The 18670-nt window shown below is 43.3% G+C and overlaps 1 protein-coding gene and 1 pseudogene across 1 annotated transcript in view; both read left to right on the top strand.

Moving 5' to 3' along the window:
* Positions 1-18670, top strand: part of Tet3 (tet methylcytosine dioxygenase 3) — a 97885-nt gene that overhangs the window by 48183 nt on the left and 31032 nt on the right. Inside the window, exon 3 of the mRNA XM_013034644.1 lies at positions 4185-6333. Coding sequence (XP_012890098.1) covers positions 4185-6333 — 2149 coding nt within the window. The remainder of the gene's footprint in view (positions 1-4184; positions 6334-18670) is intronic.
* On the top strand, positions 16574-16837 carry LOC105999583 (annotated as a pseudogene).

Here is an 18670-nt window from a genome sequence, read left to right as displayed (position 1 = left end):
GTAGCTTGCTTCAAAGGGGCCACAGCAGACCTTATGAAACTTGACCATCTACAGACCAAATTGCAAACTTAAATGCTTGCAAGGGCTTAGCAAGTAGCACAGTGAATGATGTGATAATTAATTCAGGCAATTAGTAAGTAATCAATCCCTGACCTCTGGCCTTGATTCGTAGAAAGCAACGTGGATGGTGAAATCGGGTGTGAAGTGGAGACATTATGATCTGTGTAACCAGTAGCCACTGCTCTGTTAACAGATTTTCCAGGGCAAAATGAACCTTCAAGAAAATACAGATTTTATTTACAGGTTGATTTTTTTTTTAAATTTTGGCAAAAAAAATACAAGTACTGTATGGGCCAAGTAAAATATGAGGCATATTTGGCCCCAGATTTATGAACCATCCGCCATAGTATCTCTCCATCTACTTGATTATATGACACGAGGCATGGTTTGCCATAGAACCAGGCTCTTTGTGCTTCCTCTGTTTACTCATTCAGGAATCCTACTGGATTCTTCATATTGGTGGACTAGGTGTTAGAAATGATGCTTTCACACTGTGCCCGTTGGCAGCTTCTCCTGCTGGTGAGTTTATTCCAGGATTGGCAAGTGTTGAGAAATGGTGGGATCTGTTGGCCAGGAAACTGGTACTTAGGGTTTCTTGAAATCTTCCATCCATACTAGCTTCACTTCCTTCACCTCATAACCTACATCTATTTTTTTTCTCTTCTCTTTTTAGTCTGAAAGCATTGTGTGTGTGCACACACATGCACATATACACACCAATCCTGGAGCTTGAACTCTGGGCCTGGGCAATGTTCCTGAACTTTTTTGTCCAAGGTTATGAACACATTTTCTTTTTCAGGAAATTCAGAGGCACATAGCTAGCCTTACCCCTTCCTTGTTCTTATTCACACACCAAAAATATCTTCTTAAATCCCTGTTTAGCTGACCTGACCATTTTGGGGAGGCCTCTGCTCATGCAGCATTAGTCTTTCTGACATTGTTTTTGTAAATCCATGCTATTCTTTCATGTTTCCTCTTGGTTATATGTGCTCGTCTTTTGTACAGAAGTAGGTAAAATTTGATCACTTCAGATTTTGTAGTCTGCTAGCCACATCTGTGTAGGTTTCTAAGAAAGAAGGAAGTGCTGGGTCATTAGGCACATCCTAGGTATTAGAAAGGTAGTCTTTTACCAGTGTTGGTAAGGGTTGCCCTATTCCATGACCAATAGGAAAGGGAGGCCTTTCTTTCTCTCAGGAGTATGAAGTTGCCTCAGCTACAAGCAGAAGACATAGAAGTCATTAGGATCTGAACATTGCCTGTGGGAGCTACCACTAGATGGGGGAGGCAACTACTTGAACAGAAAATAGTTTATAGCATGTGGTAAGTGCTCACAGAGGGACCATGGGAACCTGGGAGCCACAGTGTACAGGGTGTCCTGAGAGCTCAGGGGCAGAGGCCACAAAAACATCTGCTAACTGGGTAAGAGAATAGGTGATAATAAACTACTGCTAGAAGGATAAGTCAGAGTAATTCATCTAAGATGCTGGAAAAGCTGCATGTACAAAGCTTGGTGATCTTAGAGAACTAGGCCTATTGGAGAAATAAGAGAATTCTTTGTGGCCAGAACAGGAGCAATGACGGAAATGAAGCAGGAGCTGCGGGCAGGTCTCACCTCCCAAAGAGCTTTCCCCAAGTCCCAGTTTTCTTCACTACTTTGGAGCCCATCATCACCATATCTGAAAGTCTTGGATCTGGCTTCCTCTTAGCCACCCAATTAAAACACTTGTGTTTTACCAAAAGGACTAAACTGTCTTTAACTTTTAATTTTGATAGAATTTTTTGAAACATATACCAAAGTTGCAAAAATAGTTCTTGGAACTCCATCCTATTCAAAAAGTTGATATGTTGCATCATTTACTTTATTTTCTCTGCATGTTATTATGAATGTAATTATTTTTTAATCTGATTGAGACTGTGCCTCTTTAATCCTAAATACTTCTGTATATACCCTAAGAGTTAGAACAATTCTCATATAGCTATAGTCCGATGATCCAAGTCAAGAAGATTAAGATGTTCACAGGATCATCTATGTCAATATTCAAATTTTATCTATTGTCCCCATATATTTTTGCCACCTTTTTTGTATTATAGTGCCACCTTTCCTCATTTTAGAATCTAAACTGGAAAAGATTCTTGACTTTGAGATTTTTGAAGAGAACATTCTAAATACTTTGTACAACACCCTGCAATTTGGGTTTATCTTTCATTTCCTCATGAATAGATCCAGATTCTAGATTTTGGCAGGAGTTCTGTGTGACTGGTGTTATCAATGTATAATTAAGAGGCACATGATGTTGGTGATGCTAACTTTGCTTATTTGGTTAAGGCGATGCCTACTAGAGTTCTCCACTATTAGTGATAAAGTACTTGAGACAAGCAACTTAGAATGAAAGATTTATTTTGGCTTATGGTTTCAGTGATTTCAGTGTCCAGTTACTTCGCCCATAGCTATGAGCATGTGGTAAGGCAGAACATCATCATGTCAGTGAGGAGCATGTAGCAAGCAGAACTGTTCTCATGGAGGCCAAGAAGCAGAGAGAGAGAGAGAGGCAAATGGGTAGAGGTACTAATATCCCTCCAAAAGCATCCTCCCATTGGGCCCTACTTTCTAAAATTTCTACCAACTCCCAGAAGCACCACCCACCAGGAACCAAGCCTTCAACAAATGAACCTTGGGAACATTCTAGATCCAACTGTAACAACCATGAAGTTATTATTGTAATGAAGTAATCTTCAAGAGGCTTTCATAGACCATGTGTATACTGATCTGTACTTCATCAGTCTTCTACCTACTACTAGCAGCTTCCACTATGACTTTCAAAGTCTGTCATTCCTTCTATGCTTTTCCTTGGTGTTCTATATTATGGAAAAATTTTTGGTAAGAGATTAGGCTTGCAAACAGGCCAGGCATTGTAGCTCATGCTACTTGGAGACTGAAAGAATCACAGTTTAATGCTAGCCCAGACAAGAAGTCTGAGACCATATCTTGACTGGGTATGGAGCTGGGTATGGTGGTACACACCTGTTATCTCAGGTACTCAGGAAGCATAAATAGGATTATCACAGTCCAAACTAGCCTGGATGGGTGGGGGAGGGGAAGCACCGGTCAGGGAGAGGAGGAAAAGAGAGATTGAGGAAAAATACTAAGGCAAAAAGGGATAAGGATGTGTCTCAAGTGGTACAGTGGCTGCTTAACAAGAACAAGGTTCTGAGTTTAAAACTGGAAAAAAAAAGTCTTGCAAACAGTTTTATTATGTATTAGCTTTTACCTTATTGGATTGGGCCTTTCTGTCATGCCTTCTCTTTTGTGTGTTTTGTATACATTAGGTGTATTGTTTATGTGTGTGATCAATGGCTCGAGGGAAGGTTGGGTATGTCACTAGCACCCTAAGGTCAACCTGTGCTTAAGCAAAGGCTTGACAGAGCAAGAAACTTTGGGTTCTTTTTTTTGGGGGGGGTTGGTTGTGGGGCTTGAACTCTGGGCCTGAGCGCTGTCCCTCAGCTCTTCAGCTCAAGGCAAGCTCTCTACCACTTGAGCCACAGATCCATTTCTGGTCTTCTGGTGCCTAGGTTGACTTTGAACTGTGATCCTCAGATCTCAGCCCCCTGAGTAGCTAGGATTATAGGCATGAGCCACTGGCACCCGGCTAACTTTGGGTTCTTTACTTAGGATGGTATGGCTGAGTCCTGGTCAGCTGAGGGAACACAGCCTTTTTTACTCCTGAACAGCATATGAACTTGGTTAGTTTTCTTTCCCTCTTGACAAAAAATATTAAAGCAAACAGGATCCTGTGAGATTTTTGGACATTGTAAGTTAAGGACCTTTTTCTGGTATCTTAGTTTTGTGGGAGTCCTGTCAGGGGTCAAACTCAGGCTCTCAGAGAGCATGAGCAACATGAGATTCCACATCAGGATCTCTTAAAGAGTTTTTCTTTCCCATTTTTGCTGGTAAAGCCAACTAAGGAATGGAGTGTGGGAAGATGAACTGAGGCTTGGTCAGTTCAATAGAATTTCTAAGGAAATGGGGATTAGAAATGCCCCTGGTGCTGTGAAGCAGAGAAATGCTTTTCCAACAGCATGGTTCATTTTTTTTCCTCCCTTTTTCCTCTTTCCTCTCTCTCCAGACAGGCTCAGAGCTCAGCCCGGTTGATGGACCTGTTCCAGGTCAGATGGACTCAGGGCCAGTGTACCATGGGGACTCAAGGCAGCTAAGCACCTCAGGGGCGCCGGTCAATGGTGCTAGAGAGCCCGCCGGACCCAGTCTACTGGGAGCTGCGGGTCCTTGGCGGGTAGACCAGAAGCCCAACTGGGACGCTGCCCCAGCCCCAGCCCACACTGCTCGCCTGGAAGATGCCCACGATCTGGTGGCCTTTTCGGCTGTGGCCGAAGCTGTATCCTCTTATGGGGCCCTTAGCACCCGGCTCTATGAAACCTTCAACCGTGAGATGAGTCGTGAGGCTGGGAACAACAACAGGGGCCCCCGGCCAGGGCCTGAAGGCTGCCCTGCTGGCAGTGAAGACCTTGACACCTTGCAGACAGCTCTGGCCCTTGCACGGCATGGCATGAAACCACCCAACTGCAACTGCGATGGCCCAGAATGCCCTGACTACCTCGAGTGGCTGGAGGGGAAGATCAAGTCTGTGGTCATGGAGGGAGGGCAGGAGCGGCCCCGGCTCCCAGGGCCTCTGCCTCCTGGAGATGCTAGCCTCCCCGCACCCAGCACCAGGCCACTCCTTAGCGCTGAGGTCCCCCAGGTACCTCCCCTGGAGGGTCTGCCCCTGTCCCAGAGTGCCCTGAGCATCGCTAAGGAAAAGAACATCAGCCTGCAGACCGCCATTGCCATCGAGGCACTCACACAGCTCTCTTCCGCCCTCCCCCAGCCTTCTCATTCCACTTCCCAGGCTTCTTGTCCCCTCCCTGAGGCCTTGTCCCCTTCTGCCCCTTTCAGGTCCCCCCAGTCCTACCTCCGGGCTCCCTCATGGCCTGTGGTTCCCCCTGAGGAACACCCACCATTTGTTCCCAATAGCCCAGCCTTCCCCCAAGCAACTCCAAGGACTGAGTTTTCTGAGGCCTGGGGCACTGAAACCCCACCAGCAACAAACCCCCGGAACTCCTGGCCTGTTTCCCGCCCCAGCCCTGACCCCATGGCTGAACTGGAGCAGCTGTTGGGCAGCGCCAGTGATTACATCCAGTCAGTATTCAAGAGACCTGAGGCCCTGCCCACCAAGCCCAAGGTCAAAGTCGAGGCATCTTCTTCCTCCCCAGCCCCATCACCATCCCCCAATCTCCAGAGGGAGGCTCCCCCACCGTCATCAGAACCTGACACCCACCAGAAGGCTCAGACGGCCCTGCAGCAGCACCTCCACCACAAGCGCAGTCTCTTTCTAGAACAGGCCCGTGATGCCTCATTCCCTGCTCCATCAGAGCCTCCTGCTTCTGGCTGGTGGGCCCCACCAAGCTCACCTGCCCCCCGGCCTCCAGATAGACCACCCAAGGAAAAGAAGAAGAAGCCCTCTACACCAGCTGGAGCTCTTGTGGGAACGGAGAAAGCAACCCCTGGGATCAAGCCCAGTGTCAGAAAGCCAATTCAGATCAAGAAGTCCAGGTCCCGGGAAGTGCAGCCTCTCTTCCTGCCTCTCAGGCAGATCATTCTGGAAGGGCTGAGATCCCCAGCCTCTGAGGAAGTGCAGGCACCTCCACCAGCCCCTCTCCCTGACCCTCTTCCTACCACACAGGGCTCTGCCATCCCCTTGCCCCCAGAACCTTCTCTTGCGCTATTTGCACCTAGTCCCTCCGGGGACAGCCTGCTGCCCCCTACTCAGGAAATGAGGTCCCCTAGCCCTATGGCAGCACTGCAGCCAGGCTCCACTGGCCCCCTTCCCCCTGCCGATGACAAGTTAGAAGAGCTCATCCGGCAGTTTGAGGCCGAATTTGGGGATAGCTTTGGGCTTCCTGGCCCCCCTTCTGTGCCCATTCAAGACACCGAGAACCAGCCAACTTGTATCCCAGCCCCTGAAAGCCCTTTTGCCACCCGCTCTCCCAAGCAGATCAAGATTGAGTCTTCAGGAGCTGTGACTGTGCTTTCAACCACCTGCTTCCATTCAGAGGAAGTAAGCCAGGAGGCTACACCCACTAAGGCTGAGAATCCACTCACACCCACCCTCAGTGGTTTCTTGGAGTCACCTCTTAAGTACCTGGACACACCCACCAAGAGTCTGCTGGACACACCTGCAAAGAGGGCCCAGGCTGAGTTCCCTACCTGCGATTGTGTTGGTAAGTCCAACTTTGATGTCAAGAAAGGGCAAAAGGTGGCAGCATAGTGGGCTTGGATTTCTAGGCTCTTTGGTTTGGCAAATATTTACTGTGTGCTGATCACCACGCTGGATCCTAGGGACAGTGAAATGAGCTAACAGGCTGGTAGAAAAGATACTGCAGAAAAAGTGATAATGCTGTTGTGGTGTGTGTGCCGTGGAGGTGGAGGTGGGCATAGGTTCTGTGTAATACCTACTCATTGAGTTGGGACCATTAAGGAGGGCTTCCTGTGGGAGGAGATGTCAGTGTTGAGCCCTTCTAGGCCCATCAGGTAGAAAGGAGACATTCTAAAAAGAGAGAGGGAGTAGCTTGGGCTGTGGAAAGATGAGACTTGTTTAGACTGTCCTTGATCTGGCAGGAAGGAAAGGTAAGGAAAAAAAGGTTACCATTCCAGCCACCTTTTTGGATTGATCAGGACCCCAGCAACCCAGGTCAGGAGCTGTACTTTCTACTGTGGGTAGTAGCAAGTTCCTGAGGGTTTGAGAGCAAGTAGGTGGAGAGCAAGACAGTTCTGGCCTGTATTAAGAAGGAAATACTGGAACTGTAAGAAAGTTATCACTTAGGCAAGAAATGATGAGGGCCTCCCTGAGAGTGGGTGGAGAAGGCAGCAAACCAAGTGCCTCTTACAGGGAAGAGATAGGGCAATTTGGATTTTGGCTTTGGTGGTGATGGGTACTGAGGACACAGATTTGGGGGGAGGTGGTGCACTTTGTTTGGATAGGCTTGAACCCCAAGTCTATCATTCCTCGAGACTGTAATGTCAGGGTCCGAATTAGCCTTTCTAACAGACTTAAGTATGGGCTATGTGAGTACCTGTGCTGCAGGTCAGAATACTAAAAAGCCAAGTCAACTTGTATGTCTGCTTTCTGGGAAGAAAGTGGGACTGAGAGTCTCAGGAACCTCTGTTGTGGGCATGGCCATCCCACAGGAGGTCACTGGTGTGGTGGTGTGGTAGTTCCTGCACTCTGCTGTTTATGGAGCGTTCTGTAAAAGGCTTGCTTGTTTCATGTGTTAACAGAAGAACACATTGATGCTTGGCAATAAGTGGTTGAATTTGTGTGACTTCATGATATACAAATGGAAAAAGCAGGCTGTTCTCTCACAAGTAAATTGTCATGTATTGGGATGCTGCTTCCCAAGAAATGCAGGTGAGCTGGGCTGGCTGTCTACTCTAACTGGGTGTGAGGCCAATGGTGAGGACTCACTTGGGAAATAATGTGAAGACATGTCAGGGTTCTTGCCAGAAGTTCACAGACATACTCCAGGACCATGGGTCCCATTGCCCTCATTCTTTTTAGATATGACCAACAATGAAATGACCTTGAGCTATCTCCCAGTATTTGGAGGAAGCCTGTTCTTTGTGATCATAGGAATTGGTCTTGGTGTTTGTGTCTGTCCCCATTACCTGGGTTTGGTGTTCTATATTTCTCCTCTAAGATCAAGAACATCCTTACCTAGCATTTGGGATTTATTATAGTAAATGTTCAGTTGTGGCCTTCAGTTATATGGATATAAGGATTGGTCAAGCTAGTTTTTTGTTGTTGTTTTTTTGTTTTGTTTTTTAATTTGAATTCCAACTCACAGCTGGGAGGCTTGGAGTACTTCATGTAATCTCTCAGAATCTCTGTTTTCTCCACTGCACAGTGAAAATGATAACATCTACTTTTCAGCCTCGTTCATGTTAATCTTTGGAAGTTGTTAAAATTGCCTCTGACACACCATAGGACTGGAAGAGCCCAAATAGCAAGAAAAAGCAGAAAAAACAACTTAGAGAAGAAAAGCCAAGCATGGTACCTTATATCTGTAATTACAACTACTCAAGAGGTAAAGACAGGATGATATGTTTCACTGCCAGCTGGGGGAAAAAGTTAAAGATCCTATTTGAAAAAATCAGCCAGGTACTAAGAATATGGCTCAAGTAGTAGAACACTTACTTAAGGGCTCCCATTCCCCAAAGAGAAAGGGAGAGGAAAAGCCAGCCATGGTGGTATATGCCTATACTCCTAGCTACTTGGGAGGCAGAGGTAGGAAAATCATGCCCTTGGTCACCCTAGGCAAAATTGGAGACCCTTAAAAATGATTTCAGGGCATGAACCAGACCAGTGACTGATGCCTATAATCCTAGCTACTCAGGAGGCTGAGATCTGAGAATCACAGTTCAAAGCCAGCCTGAGCAGGAAAATCCTCAGAAGCTCAACCACAGGACCCGAGCCTAGAGTTCAAGCCTCAGTTCTGGCAAAAAAGGAAAAAAAAACAAAAAAGATTTGAGAGGTTGTCTCAAGTAGTAGAGCATGTGGCTAGCAAGCTTAAGGTCCTGAGTTCAAACTCTAGGACCACAAAAATTTTTAAAAATTTTTTAAAAAGAAAAGAAGAAAAAGAGTTGGCTGTTCTCTTATCAGACATTCTTTTAAGGATAAAAATGAAGAGAAAAGGTTCATCATTGCTTACTTGAAAAAAAAACAAAATTGTTGATAAAATATCCAATGGTCTCTTCCACATACTCTGCTATATGCCTCTTTTCATCAGCATTGTGCTGTCACAAAGAAGTGGCCACATCAAGAGAACATGTATAAAACCAACTCGGTCCTATCACAGAGTGTAATCGTTTACAGAAGCTGTTGTTCAGAGATGGGTTTTGAAAAATGTAAAATTTTAAAAATGAAATGGACAAATATAGGGAGAATTGGAAAGTGATTCCTTCAGACTGAAGAGTCTATGAGCAGAGCTTGGGGTGGCCTTGAGAGTGTGGGGAAGATAAGGATGGTGGTTCAGTATTCTTCTGTTTCTCCAGCCTGAGGAGTCCTCAGAGAGGATGCACCCTGGCTTGAAGCCAGTGATGCAGAAGATAGCATCTGAGAGATTCAGCAATGGCAGTGCAGTAGTGCTGCCCTGGCGGTGGGGGTATAGGCAGGGAGCAGTCTATCACTGCCAAGTCATTTATTTCTCTAGCTTTATTTTACCTGTGTCTCATTCTAAACAAAGCTTGGTACCAAAGCTACCTTGTATTGTGAATATAGAAAAAAGGCTTAGGTGGAAACAAAGAAAATAAATAATACATAAAGGATCATCTTGCTGGATGCTGGTGGCTTACACTTGCAATCCTAGCCACTTAGAGGGCTGAGATCTGAAGATCATGGTTTGAAGCCAAACCAGGCAGGAAAGTCCATGAGACTTTTATCTCCAGTTAACTACCAGAAACATGGAAGTAATGTTGTGGTTCAAGTGGTAGAGTACTTGCATTGAGCAAAAAAGCTCAGGGACAGTGCTCAGGCCCTGAGTTCAAGCCCCACAACTGACTAAAAAATAAAATAAAATAATCCCATCTAGACTAGTGGGAGCTAGACCAAGTAATTATTTCTGGGGTTGGACTTTTCCCTCATATGCTTTCTGAAATTTTCTATGGTAAAATGTATTTTATAATCAAGCAATGCTTGTAAAGGTGCCTCTAGCAGTAGCATGGAAGGCATCACCAGGTAACCAAAACACTAATTGCTAAGAGCTTTGTTTTCTGAGCATCTAAAAGGGATTCATATAATACTAGAATGAAAAGGCATACTTGAAATTTCAAAGAAGTAAATTTAGAAGCTAAGGAAGGAAATATCTTCCTCTGAAATGAAGTGTGATGTTTACAGTTTTGAGAAAATTTAATAAGTTGAATTTCTATACTTAACTATAGCAAGGGATGTGTGGGTATTGTCAACATATTTCTAATATTTTGAAGCATGCATTCAAGATCTCTTGGCCAACCATTCTTAGTCTGTGATGCTTTTGTTAGAGGTGGGACCCTGGTGGTGAGCCTGGGTCTTTGTGCATTGTATCCATTCTCAGTAATGAGAGGTTCCCAGAGGAACCAGGTTAGCACAAGGAGTAAGTCCAAATAACTTTTTAGTCAGAAAAACATCCTTTGAGATGTAGTCATCATTTTGTAAATGAGGACACAGTCTATGTTAGCTTTTAAGTGTTGTCCTGATGTCTCTAAAGAGCATCCAGTAGGAAGCCACAGAGACTAAACCAGAGCCCAGAGCAGGAGGTTAGGACATGTAGATTTCAGCTGCTTCCATAGATGTGCCGTATTTTTAGCCAATTGATTATCCTACCTGAAAGAAATGGCCAGAAGAAAAACATCTCCTTTACCCAATACCTTGTAAGTCTAAATAAGGGAGTGGCATTGTTAGCAAGTATGGCTGATTTCAGTGTCTGCCTGGTGACAGTGTATACCTAAGATGTAGGGATCACAGTCCTTAATGGGCAATGCTAAGTTAACAATCATGTTTACAATCATGTAGTCTGTCTACTACAGTTTTTTTATGAATATTTATCCTCTGCCTTTACATTCAATTTGAAATGAAGAGGAACTTTTTATGTTCTCAATATTTTTTTGAGACAATAGTTAAGTATCAGTATAAAGGCAGGGAATCTGACCCTGGGAAGAGAGACATTAGTAAGAGGCTTCCCGAAGAAGGTGATATCTGAGTTTTAAAGGATCAATAGAAGTTGAATTGGTTAACCAGGAAAAGATGTTGAATGCTAGGCAGAGGGGTATAAAGATCATAGAGATGAAAGACATATAAAGCCACATGAAAATATGGAGGTGAGAGAACACTGGGAAATGCAAGTAGTTTTGTGTGACTGGCATGTTTGATGGAGGATTGGGAGTGGCCAGGAAGTAGTTTCAGGGGAACTGAGGATGATACCAAAAGCAGACAAACCAGTTTGCAGGCTCAGACAAAAAGTAAAGGGTGCCTAGAGGGACACTGAGCAGGAATGGATGGGAGAAAGAATAAGAAAAAGAAGCAAGTGGCAGCAGTTGGATATAGGAGTAAGCAAGGAGAAGAGGCAGTCACAGGCATCCCCTGAGGTTCCAGGTTGAAAGGCGAGGTGGAGAGTGGTACATTCACTGGCACTGAAATACTGGAAGAGAACCAGTTTGGCATCGGAGGGAGGAACCTACAGTGTCTGGTAGGATCTGTGAATGGTGTGTTCTTCAACAATGGATGGTAGCTCCAGTCATGGTCATTTCCTCAGGCTGAAGAAAAAGCCTGAGAATAGAGAACAGCAACATTTAGGGGAAGGGGAATCTGAAGTTCATGTAGAGGAGATAGGGTAAGAAAAGGTGAAGAGGGTAAATTAAAGAGCCCAGAACTAGCTATCAGTATCAGAGCCAAGGAATAGTCAGGATTTAGTGCTGCTGCTGCTGCTTTGTCTGACTTTGTTCTGTGCACTAGTGGATGGTGGGCTTGGGGGCATGTGGCTCAAATGGCAAGAGTGAGGCTCTGATTCCAAACCTCACGCAGCCTCCAGTCAAAATAAAAGAACAAGAACTGTGAATTGTTTCTAAAGCAGCTAGTCTAGTGCCAAGCATATGGCAAGCACCTTAGTAATTTTTAGTTAACTGTCAACCTCATTCTACTTCTGTATTTCAACTCTACAGAAATATCATAGCAGCTTCGACATGATCTCTTTACCTTTAATTTAGTTATTATAAAGATATTTATATAGCCAGGTGCCAGTGGCTCATACCTGTAATACTAGCTACTCAGGAGGCTGAGATTTGAGGATTGTGGTTCAAAGCCAGCCCGAACAAGGAAAGTCTGTGAGACGCTTATCTCCAATTAACCACTAGAAAGCCAGAAGTGGTGCTGTGGCTCAAGTGGTAGAACACTGGCCTTGAGCTGAAGAGCTCAGGGACAGCGCCTAAGCCCAGAGTTCAAACCCCTTGACTGACAAAAACAAAAACCCACAGAGATACTTGCATGCAGCCCAGACTCATAGGCAGCTGACCTGAGTCTTTAGTGTGAAAAATTTAACACATTACATAATCACAGTTAGGTTCTTATCGCCTGCTTACCTCTTGGGACATTCTGCTATTGGTAAATTATTCACAGGCACAGGGCAGTAGATCTATTTGGCTATGTACCCAAGCAAGGTGTTCAGCATTAAGACCACTGAAGTTGCATTTAAAAACTGAAGAAGTATTATGGAAGGCTATTTGGAAAGAGAAGTAGTTATAAAAGTATTGTGTGATTTTGACATCTGTGCATTAATTGTATAGTGTCTTTGTACCAATGTCATTTTTGTAAGTGTCTCAGCTGTGCTCCCACATACATTTCTAGTCTTGAGTTTTCCCTGGGAACATGTGGATACCCTTGTCTATGTAGACAGGGAGGGAACTTGGAAGGTCATTTAAAAACTGAGAGTTCCTCTTTCTGTTATTAGTAATGACTAATTTGTTATGTTGAATATCTCTTGCTGATAGAAAAATAATTCATTTTCACCCTCAGCCGAGTGCAGAAGTAGAACAGCATTTTAATGAGTATAAAATTAAGTTCACAGGGTTAAGAAAAACACCTAGAGCCATGAAACCAGGATTTTCTCAAAAATTGAATCTTGCTCTCCTGAGGTCTCCCCCAGAGCTTTCTATTATATATTCTAGAAAAAGCTACATATTGTCTCACTGCTCAAAGTAAGGCAGTCAACAGATATTTCTGTAGGAAGAGTTGAGCCATTTCTCTGCTGTTCCACTTTACATTTATGGAGAAGAAAGAAACATTACACTGGGGACAGAAGGGAATAATGGAAACCTAATGGCAAGATAGCAAAACACTCCTTTCCCAAAACCTAGTGAAAGGAACAAAAAGAAACAAAATTAAAGAACAGTTAAATTTAGTTGTTGTTTTTGTTTGTTTGGTCTGTTGTGTGGCTTGACCTGCTCAGGGCTAGCACTCTACAACTTTGAGCCACAGCTCCACTTCCAGTTTTCTGGTGGTTAATTGGAAGTAAGAGTCTCACAGACTTTCCTGTCCAGTGTGACTTTGAGCCACAATCCTCAAATCTCAGCCTCCAGAGTAGCTATGACTACAGGTGTAAGCAACCAGCACTGGGCTGCCAGGTAAAATTTGGTGATGACCACAATCTTTTATTTTTTTCTTTCAATTTTTCATTGTTATTAAAAAGGTGATATATAGATGGGTTATAGTTATATAAGCCAAGTATTGAAATGAGTACATTTCTTTTTGGACAATGTCCCCCCTTCCCTCGCTCTCCCAGTTTTTCCCTCCCATCCCCACCTGATAGCCACAGTCTTAAACTGTCTCTTCCAAGAAATATGCCAGAATAGTATCAAGTTAAAGATACACAAACTGTATCACTAAAGTATATAATTCCCATTGAGGGAAACAATCATTAAGGCTCAGAGGAGCCCTACATCTTGGTGTGGGCTAGAAACCACCTAATGTAGAAGGTGTGCTCTGTGGAAAGCAAGCAGGTGGCTTTATGCCTGTGCTCCAGCTTCTGGCAGGGTAAAGTCTGGTCTGATTATAGTTGGCTGGAGAGAAAGGAAACCATATGCTAGGAACCAGCTCTGCAGCTGAAGTCCAGCAGTATCAAGGACCACTGGAAGAGAAAATTCTTTGTCCTGAGCTACCAAACAAAAATTCTACCAAAATTGAGGCTTTTTATTTTGTTTTTATTTTAATCAATTTATTTGTTTTAATGGGTCGTGGAGTTTGAACTCTGGGCCTGGGTGCTGTCCCTGAGCTCTTCAGCTCAAGGCTAGCACTCTACCACTTGAGCCACAGTGCCACTTGCGGCTTTTTCTGTGGATGTGTATTGAGGAATCAGACCCAAGGCCTCATGCATGTGAGGAGGCACCCTACTACTGAGCCACATTCCCAGCCAATTGAGGTTTTTTAAAAATGTGATCTTATCAGAGAGACTGAAACACACCCTTTTGAAGGAATAATCCAAAATACCATCATCACAGAGCATATAACTCAACTTGTAGCACATCACACATAAGCACACATTACAAATATAGAGGCATTGACTCTAGCAAAATGACGTGCTTAGAGATGGACTTGCCAGTTGGGACTGTCCAGGTCAGAGCCAGTCCCACTTCCTCTCATTACCTCAGACTGCTGAACTTTTGAACTAATAATTGAAACCTCTATAATATCTAGTTTTCTAGCTTAAGTTCCAAAGTAAACAGGAGTATGAGCAAATGAGTATAAATGAGTGACTTTTTTTTTTTTTGGCAGTGCTGGGAGGTTGAACTCAGGGCACTTGAGTTCACTTGTACTTGCTAATGTAGGCACTCACCATTTAAGCCACCCTGCTAGCCCTTTTTTTTCATTGCTGGGTTCTTGCTTGTTTTATTTTTCTGCCAATAGTGGAGCTTGAACTCAGGATGTGGGCTCTATCCTTAGTGTGTGTCGGGGGGAGTGGGGTGGTTGTTTCGGTTTTTGTTTTTTGCTTAAGGCTGGATGAGCCACAGCTCTGCTTCTGCATTTTTTGGTGGTTAACTGGAGATTTAAAAAAAAAATCTCATGGACTTCTCTGCCCTGGCTGGCTTTGAACTGTGATCCTCAGATTTAGCCTCTTGAGTAGCTAGGATTCCAAGCATGAGCCACCAGTGCCTGGTTTGCACTGGCTATTTCTGAGATAGATTTTTTTCCCTTATCCCTGGGAAAACCTGGTCTGCAGTCGTCCTATTTGTGCTTCCCTGAGTAGCTGGGATTAATGGGATTAATGGGTACTTGACTCTGTTCCCAGCCATTAATTATACTTCTCCTTTAGTCGGAATGACAGGTGACTGATGAGTATGCACCATGCCCATTTGTCAAGATTATGTCTCACAAACTTTTTTTGCCTGCAAAGTATGTAATCTCCAGATCTCTACTTCCCAATTAGCCAGGACTACAGGTTTCAGCCACTGTGTCTGCCCTAGACCAATGGTTTCTAGCTGAGGGCTATTTTTTCCCTCTCCAAAAATGGGACACTTGGCAATGTTTTGAAGAAGACATTTTTTAGTTGTCAAAGTGGGAACAATACTGCTTATGTCTGGAGGCCAGAGATACTAGCTAAGCTTCCTGCCACACAGTAGACAGCTCCCAGAGGCAAGAATCATTCCCCACAGATAAACAAGCGTGAGTAGGTGGGAAAGCTCTTAGAAATAAACTTCCCCTATTAAAATACTCATTTAACATGGCCAATCAGAGTGACACATGCTTGTAATCCTAGCATTTGAGAAGTAGAGGCAAGAGGATTGAAAGTTTGAAGCCAGCCTGGAAAACAAAGACTGTCTCAAAATCAGAGACAAAACAAAGGGTTAACTGAAGTTGGAGGAATGCATATAGAATTTAAGATGAAAATTTACATGATATGACAAGAATTGGGCACATACTAGAAATGAAACACTGAAATCAGAAATGAAAGACAAGGGCTAAGTGATGAATTACGGATAAAGCTCCAGAAGAACTATGTGATTACAAAGCCCTTACAACTGTGTTGGAAGTTGCCTGGCAAGGTGGGTCATGCCTGTAATCCCACCTACCCAAGAGGTGGAGACTGGGAGGATCACAGTTTAAGATCAGCCCAGGCAGTGGATTAGCAAAAAATCCTCTCTTTAAAACAAAGAAAAGACAAAAAGTGTGTTAGAAGCTGGAAAAGTAAAATCAGAATTGTAGGAAAAGAAAATCAGGATGAGGAGCCAGTATAAAAGAGTACTCCAAGACAGGTACAAAACTGAAAACCCACCACAGAAACGAACATCATCAAAGGAGATAGATGCTGGAGTCCCATACACAGACATTCTGTGGGGGACCTGGGAGCCATCCTTTAGCATGGAACTGAAGGAAGGTAAGAGCCAGAATTAGGTTGGAAAACTTTTCACAAATTAAAAACAAAAACTTTATGGTAAGAAATTACCACATCCTGGAGTAAACTAGTAAATATTGTCAAATATTGATTCTAGTGAACTTAAAGGTTTTTTTTTTAAGTTTTTTATTAAAATATATTTACTGAAATACAGGAAAGCTTATAAATCTCAAGAATATAGCTCAATACAAATTTACAAAAGATACAGCCTTGTATATAACAGAACTTTACTAACAAGTCAGAATATCCGTCACCCAACCCCCAGACACCACCTGATGCTCTAAACTTGGGGTTGGTTCGCATCTGGTAGTAATGTGTGTGTGTGTGTGTGTGTGTGTGTGTGTATGTGTGTGTATGTGTGTAAATACATAATGTATATATACATATATAATTTTTAAGTTTTTAAATGGTTGAAAAAAATCAATGCTATTGCTATTTCATGGAAAAGCAAAATCAGAATTACGTGAAATTAGCCCCGTGCCTACAGCCTGATGCACAGATAGGCATTTCAGAGCATCATTGTGGGTGGGTGCTGGGGTCCCTGACCATGGCCCTCACTCTGTGGGTCCTGTACTGTGGTGCTTGAGGCTACATGCCCAGGTATCTCCAGCTCAAGAAGAAACTGGAAAATTAATTCCCTGGTGTCTGGACATCTGTGGCAAGGGAGTACCACAGGTTATCAGCTTCTGCAAAGTGATGGGAGCTAGGAAATTGGTTCACTGCAAGAAGAGAGGTGAAAGCTATATATGGCACCAAGGCTAAGATTCTGAGGCTGGTGGCCACCATCAAAGCCCGCTTGGCCCAGGGCTAGTGTGCTCTGAGGGCAGGGCTCAGGGCCTTTGGGACCACCCTTCCCCACAGATGATAGGAAGGACCAAATGTCTGTAGATCCTTGGTCCTTCCTCGATGTTCTTTTGGCCCGAGGGTGGGGGCAGATATCAATACCTAGGTTTTGCCTCTGTGAGGGAGAATGTGGACCCCTGGTCACCCCTGCCCACAGACCCCCTCCTCCTATCCCCTGCATCCCCCACTCTCCCTCTCTCACACTTCCCTTTCCCCACTACCCTCTCAGTTTTGTAGAAAGCAAAGCTCTAGGTCCATAAGGTAACTATTAAAATTTCTAATGACATTGATTATTTTTGTCTGTTCTTGAATCTCATATGTATGGAATTGTGTTTATATAATATGTACTCTTTTATATTTTGGTTTTCATTCACTGATTATGAGGTTCAGTGTGTTAGATGTGGCAGTATCTGTGGTTCATTCTGACTATTTGGATATTCCATTTTATGAATAGGCCACTGTGTAGCCACTAGATTGCAGATAGTTTGGAAGTGGTCATTCCCAGTTAAGGGTTATTATAAATCATTATATAATCATTATAAGACATTATTAATTCACATCTCTTGGTGCATTAGTATACATGTATATGCTTCTATTGAGTTTATTTCTAGGACTGAAATCATGTGTGTTTAACTGTAGTAGGTACCAACAGTTTCCAGAGTGGTTGTAACTCCTGCCATCCTCACCGGGAAGTAGTGCCTATCATTTTTTTGTGACAGGCATATAACAATATTTCATTGTGGCTAACATAACGCTTTTTTTGTGGAATGGCTGTACAGATTGGTTACCTATTTCTTCAGCTTTGTGTTTCTATCTTTTTCATACTAATTGGCAAGGGATATTTGTTGTGGGTGAGTCTTTTTGTTACAACATTCAGATCCGAAGTAAAGTAATCCAAGAATTTTCTACCAAATTAAATCACCATTTATTTATTGTAAACTTCATTAAGACATTTCCAGGGCTGGCAGAGTTGTTCAAGTGGTAGAATACCTGCCCAGCAAGCACACAGACCTGAGTTCAAACCCCAGTATATTTCCAAATATGCAGAAACTAAAATTTTTTGAACATGCCTAAAAATAAATGATGATCGAGATGTTGTGTTATAAACGGTCTGGGAGTGAACACTGAATCTATTCAAATGTAAAGTCTAAATTTAAACAACTGTGAATATTTTTCCTAAGACAAAGGATATTTATACTTGAAATTTATTTTTATGTCGTGTCTTATAGAGAGGGAGAAATGAGTTAATGAGTGTACCAACAAAAATCAGGTAAGAACATCAAGGAGAGAGATAGGAGAAACTTTAGAAGTGCTAACATCTTTGTGTTTTAAAGTCTTACTGTCAACCCAGGTGCTGAATCATACCTGTGATTATACCTGTAATCCTAGCTACTCTGGAGGTAGAGATCTGAGGATTGTGATTTGAAACCAGCCTGCACAGGAAAGTCTGTAAGACTCTTATCTCCAATTAAGCACCAAAAAGCAAGAGGTGGAGCTGTGACTCAAGTGATAGAGCACCAGCCTTGAGCAGAAAAAGCTAAGAGACAGCACCAGGCCCTGAGTTCAAGCTCCAATACTGGCAAAAAAGAAAAAAAGCCCTACTGTCATTACAAAGAAATTCTGTAGCTTTTCCAAGTTGCTAGGAGTGTTACTAGTAGAAGAATAAAATACAAAATCTATGACAAAAGATAAAATAAGCATATAGACCTGATAAACAAAATGATGAGGCAGTAAATACAATACTAAATAGGATAGAATCAACAAGTAAGTAAGAGACTAACGGCATTAAACAACATCAGGA

The sequence above is a fragment of the Dipodomys ordii genome, unplaced genomic scaffold (genome assembly GCF_000151885.1).
Source record: "Dipodomys ordii isolate 6190 unplaced genomic scaffold, Dord_2.0 Scaffold192, whole genome shotgun sequence".
Lineage (NCBI taxonomy): Eukaryota > Metazoa > Chordata > Mammalia > Rodentia > Heteromyidae > Dipodomys > Dipodomys ordii.
Note: the sequence above shows the minus strand (reverse complement) of the source record. Positions and strands in the feature narration are given on the sequence as shown.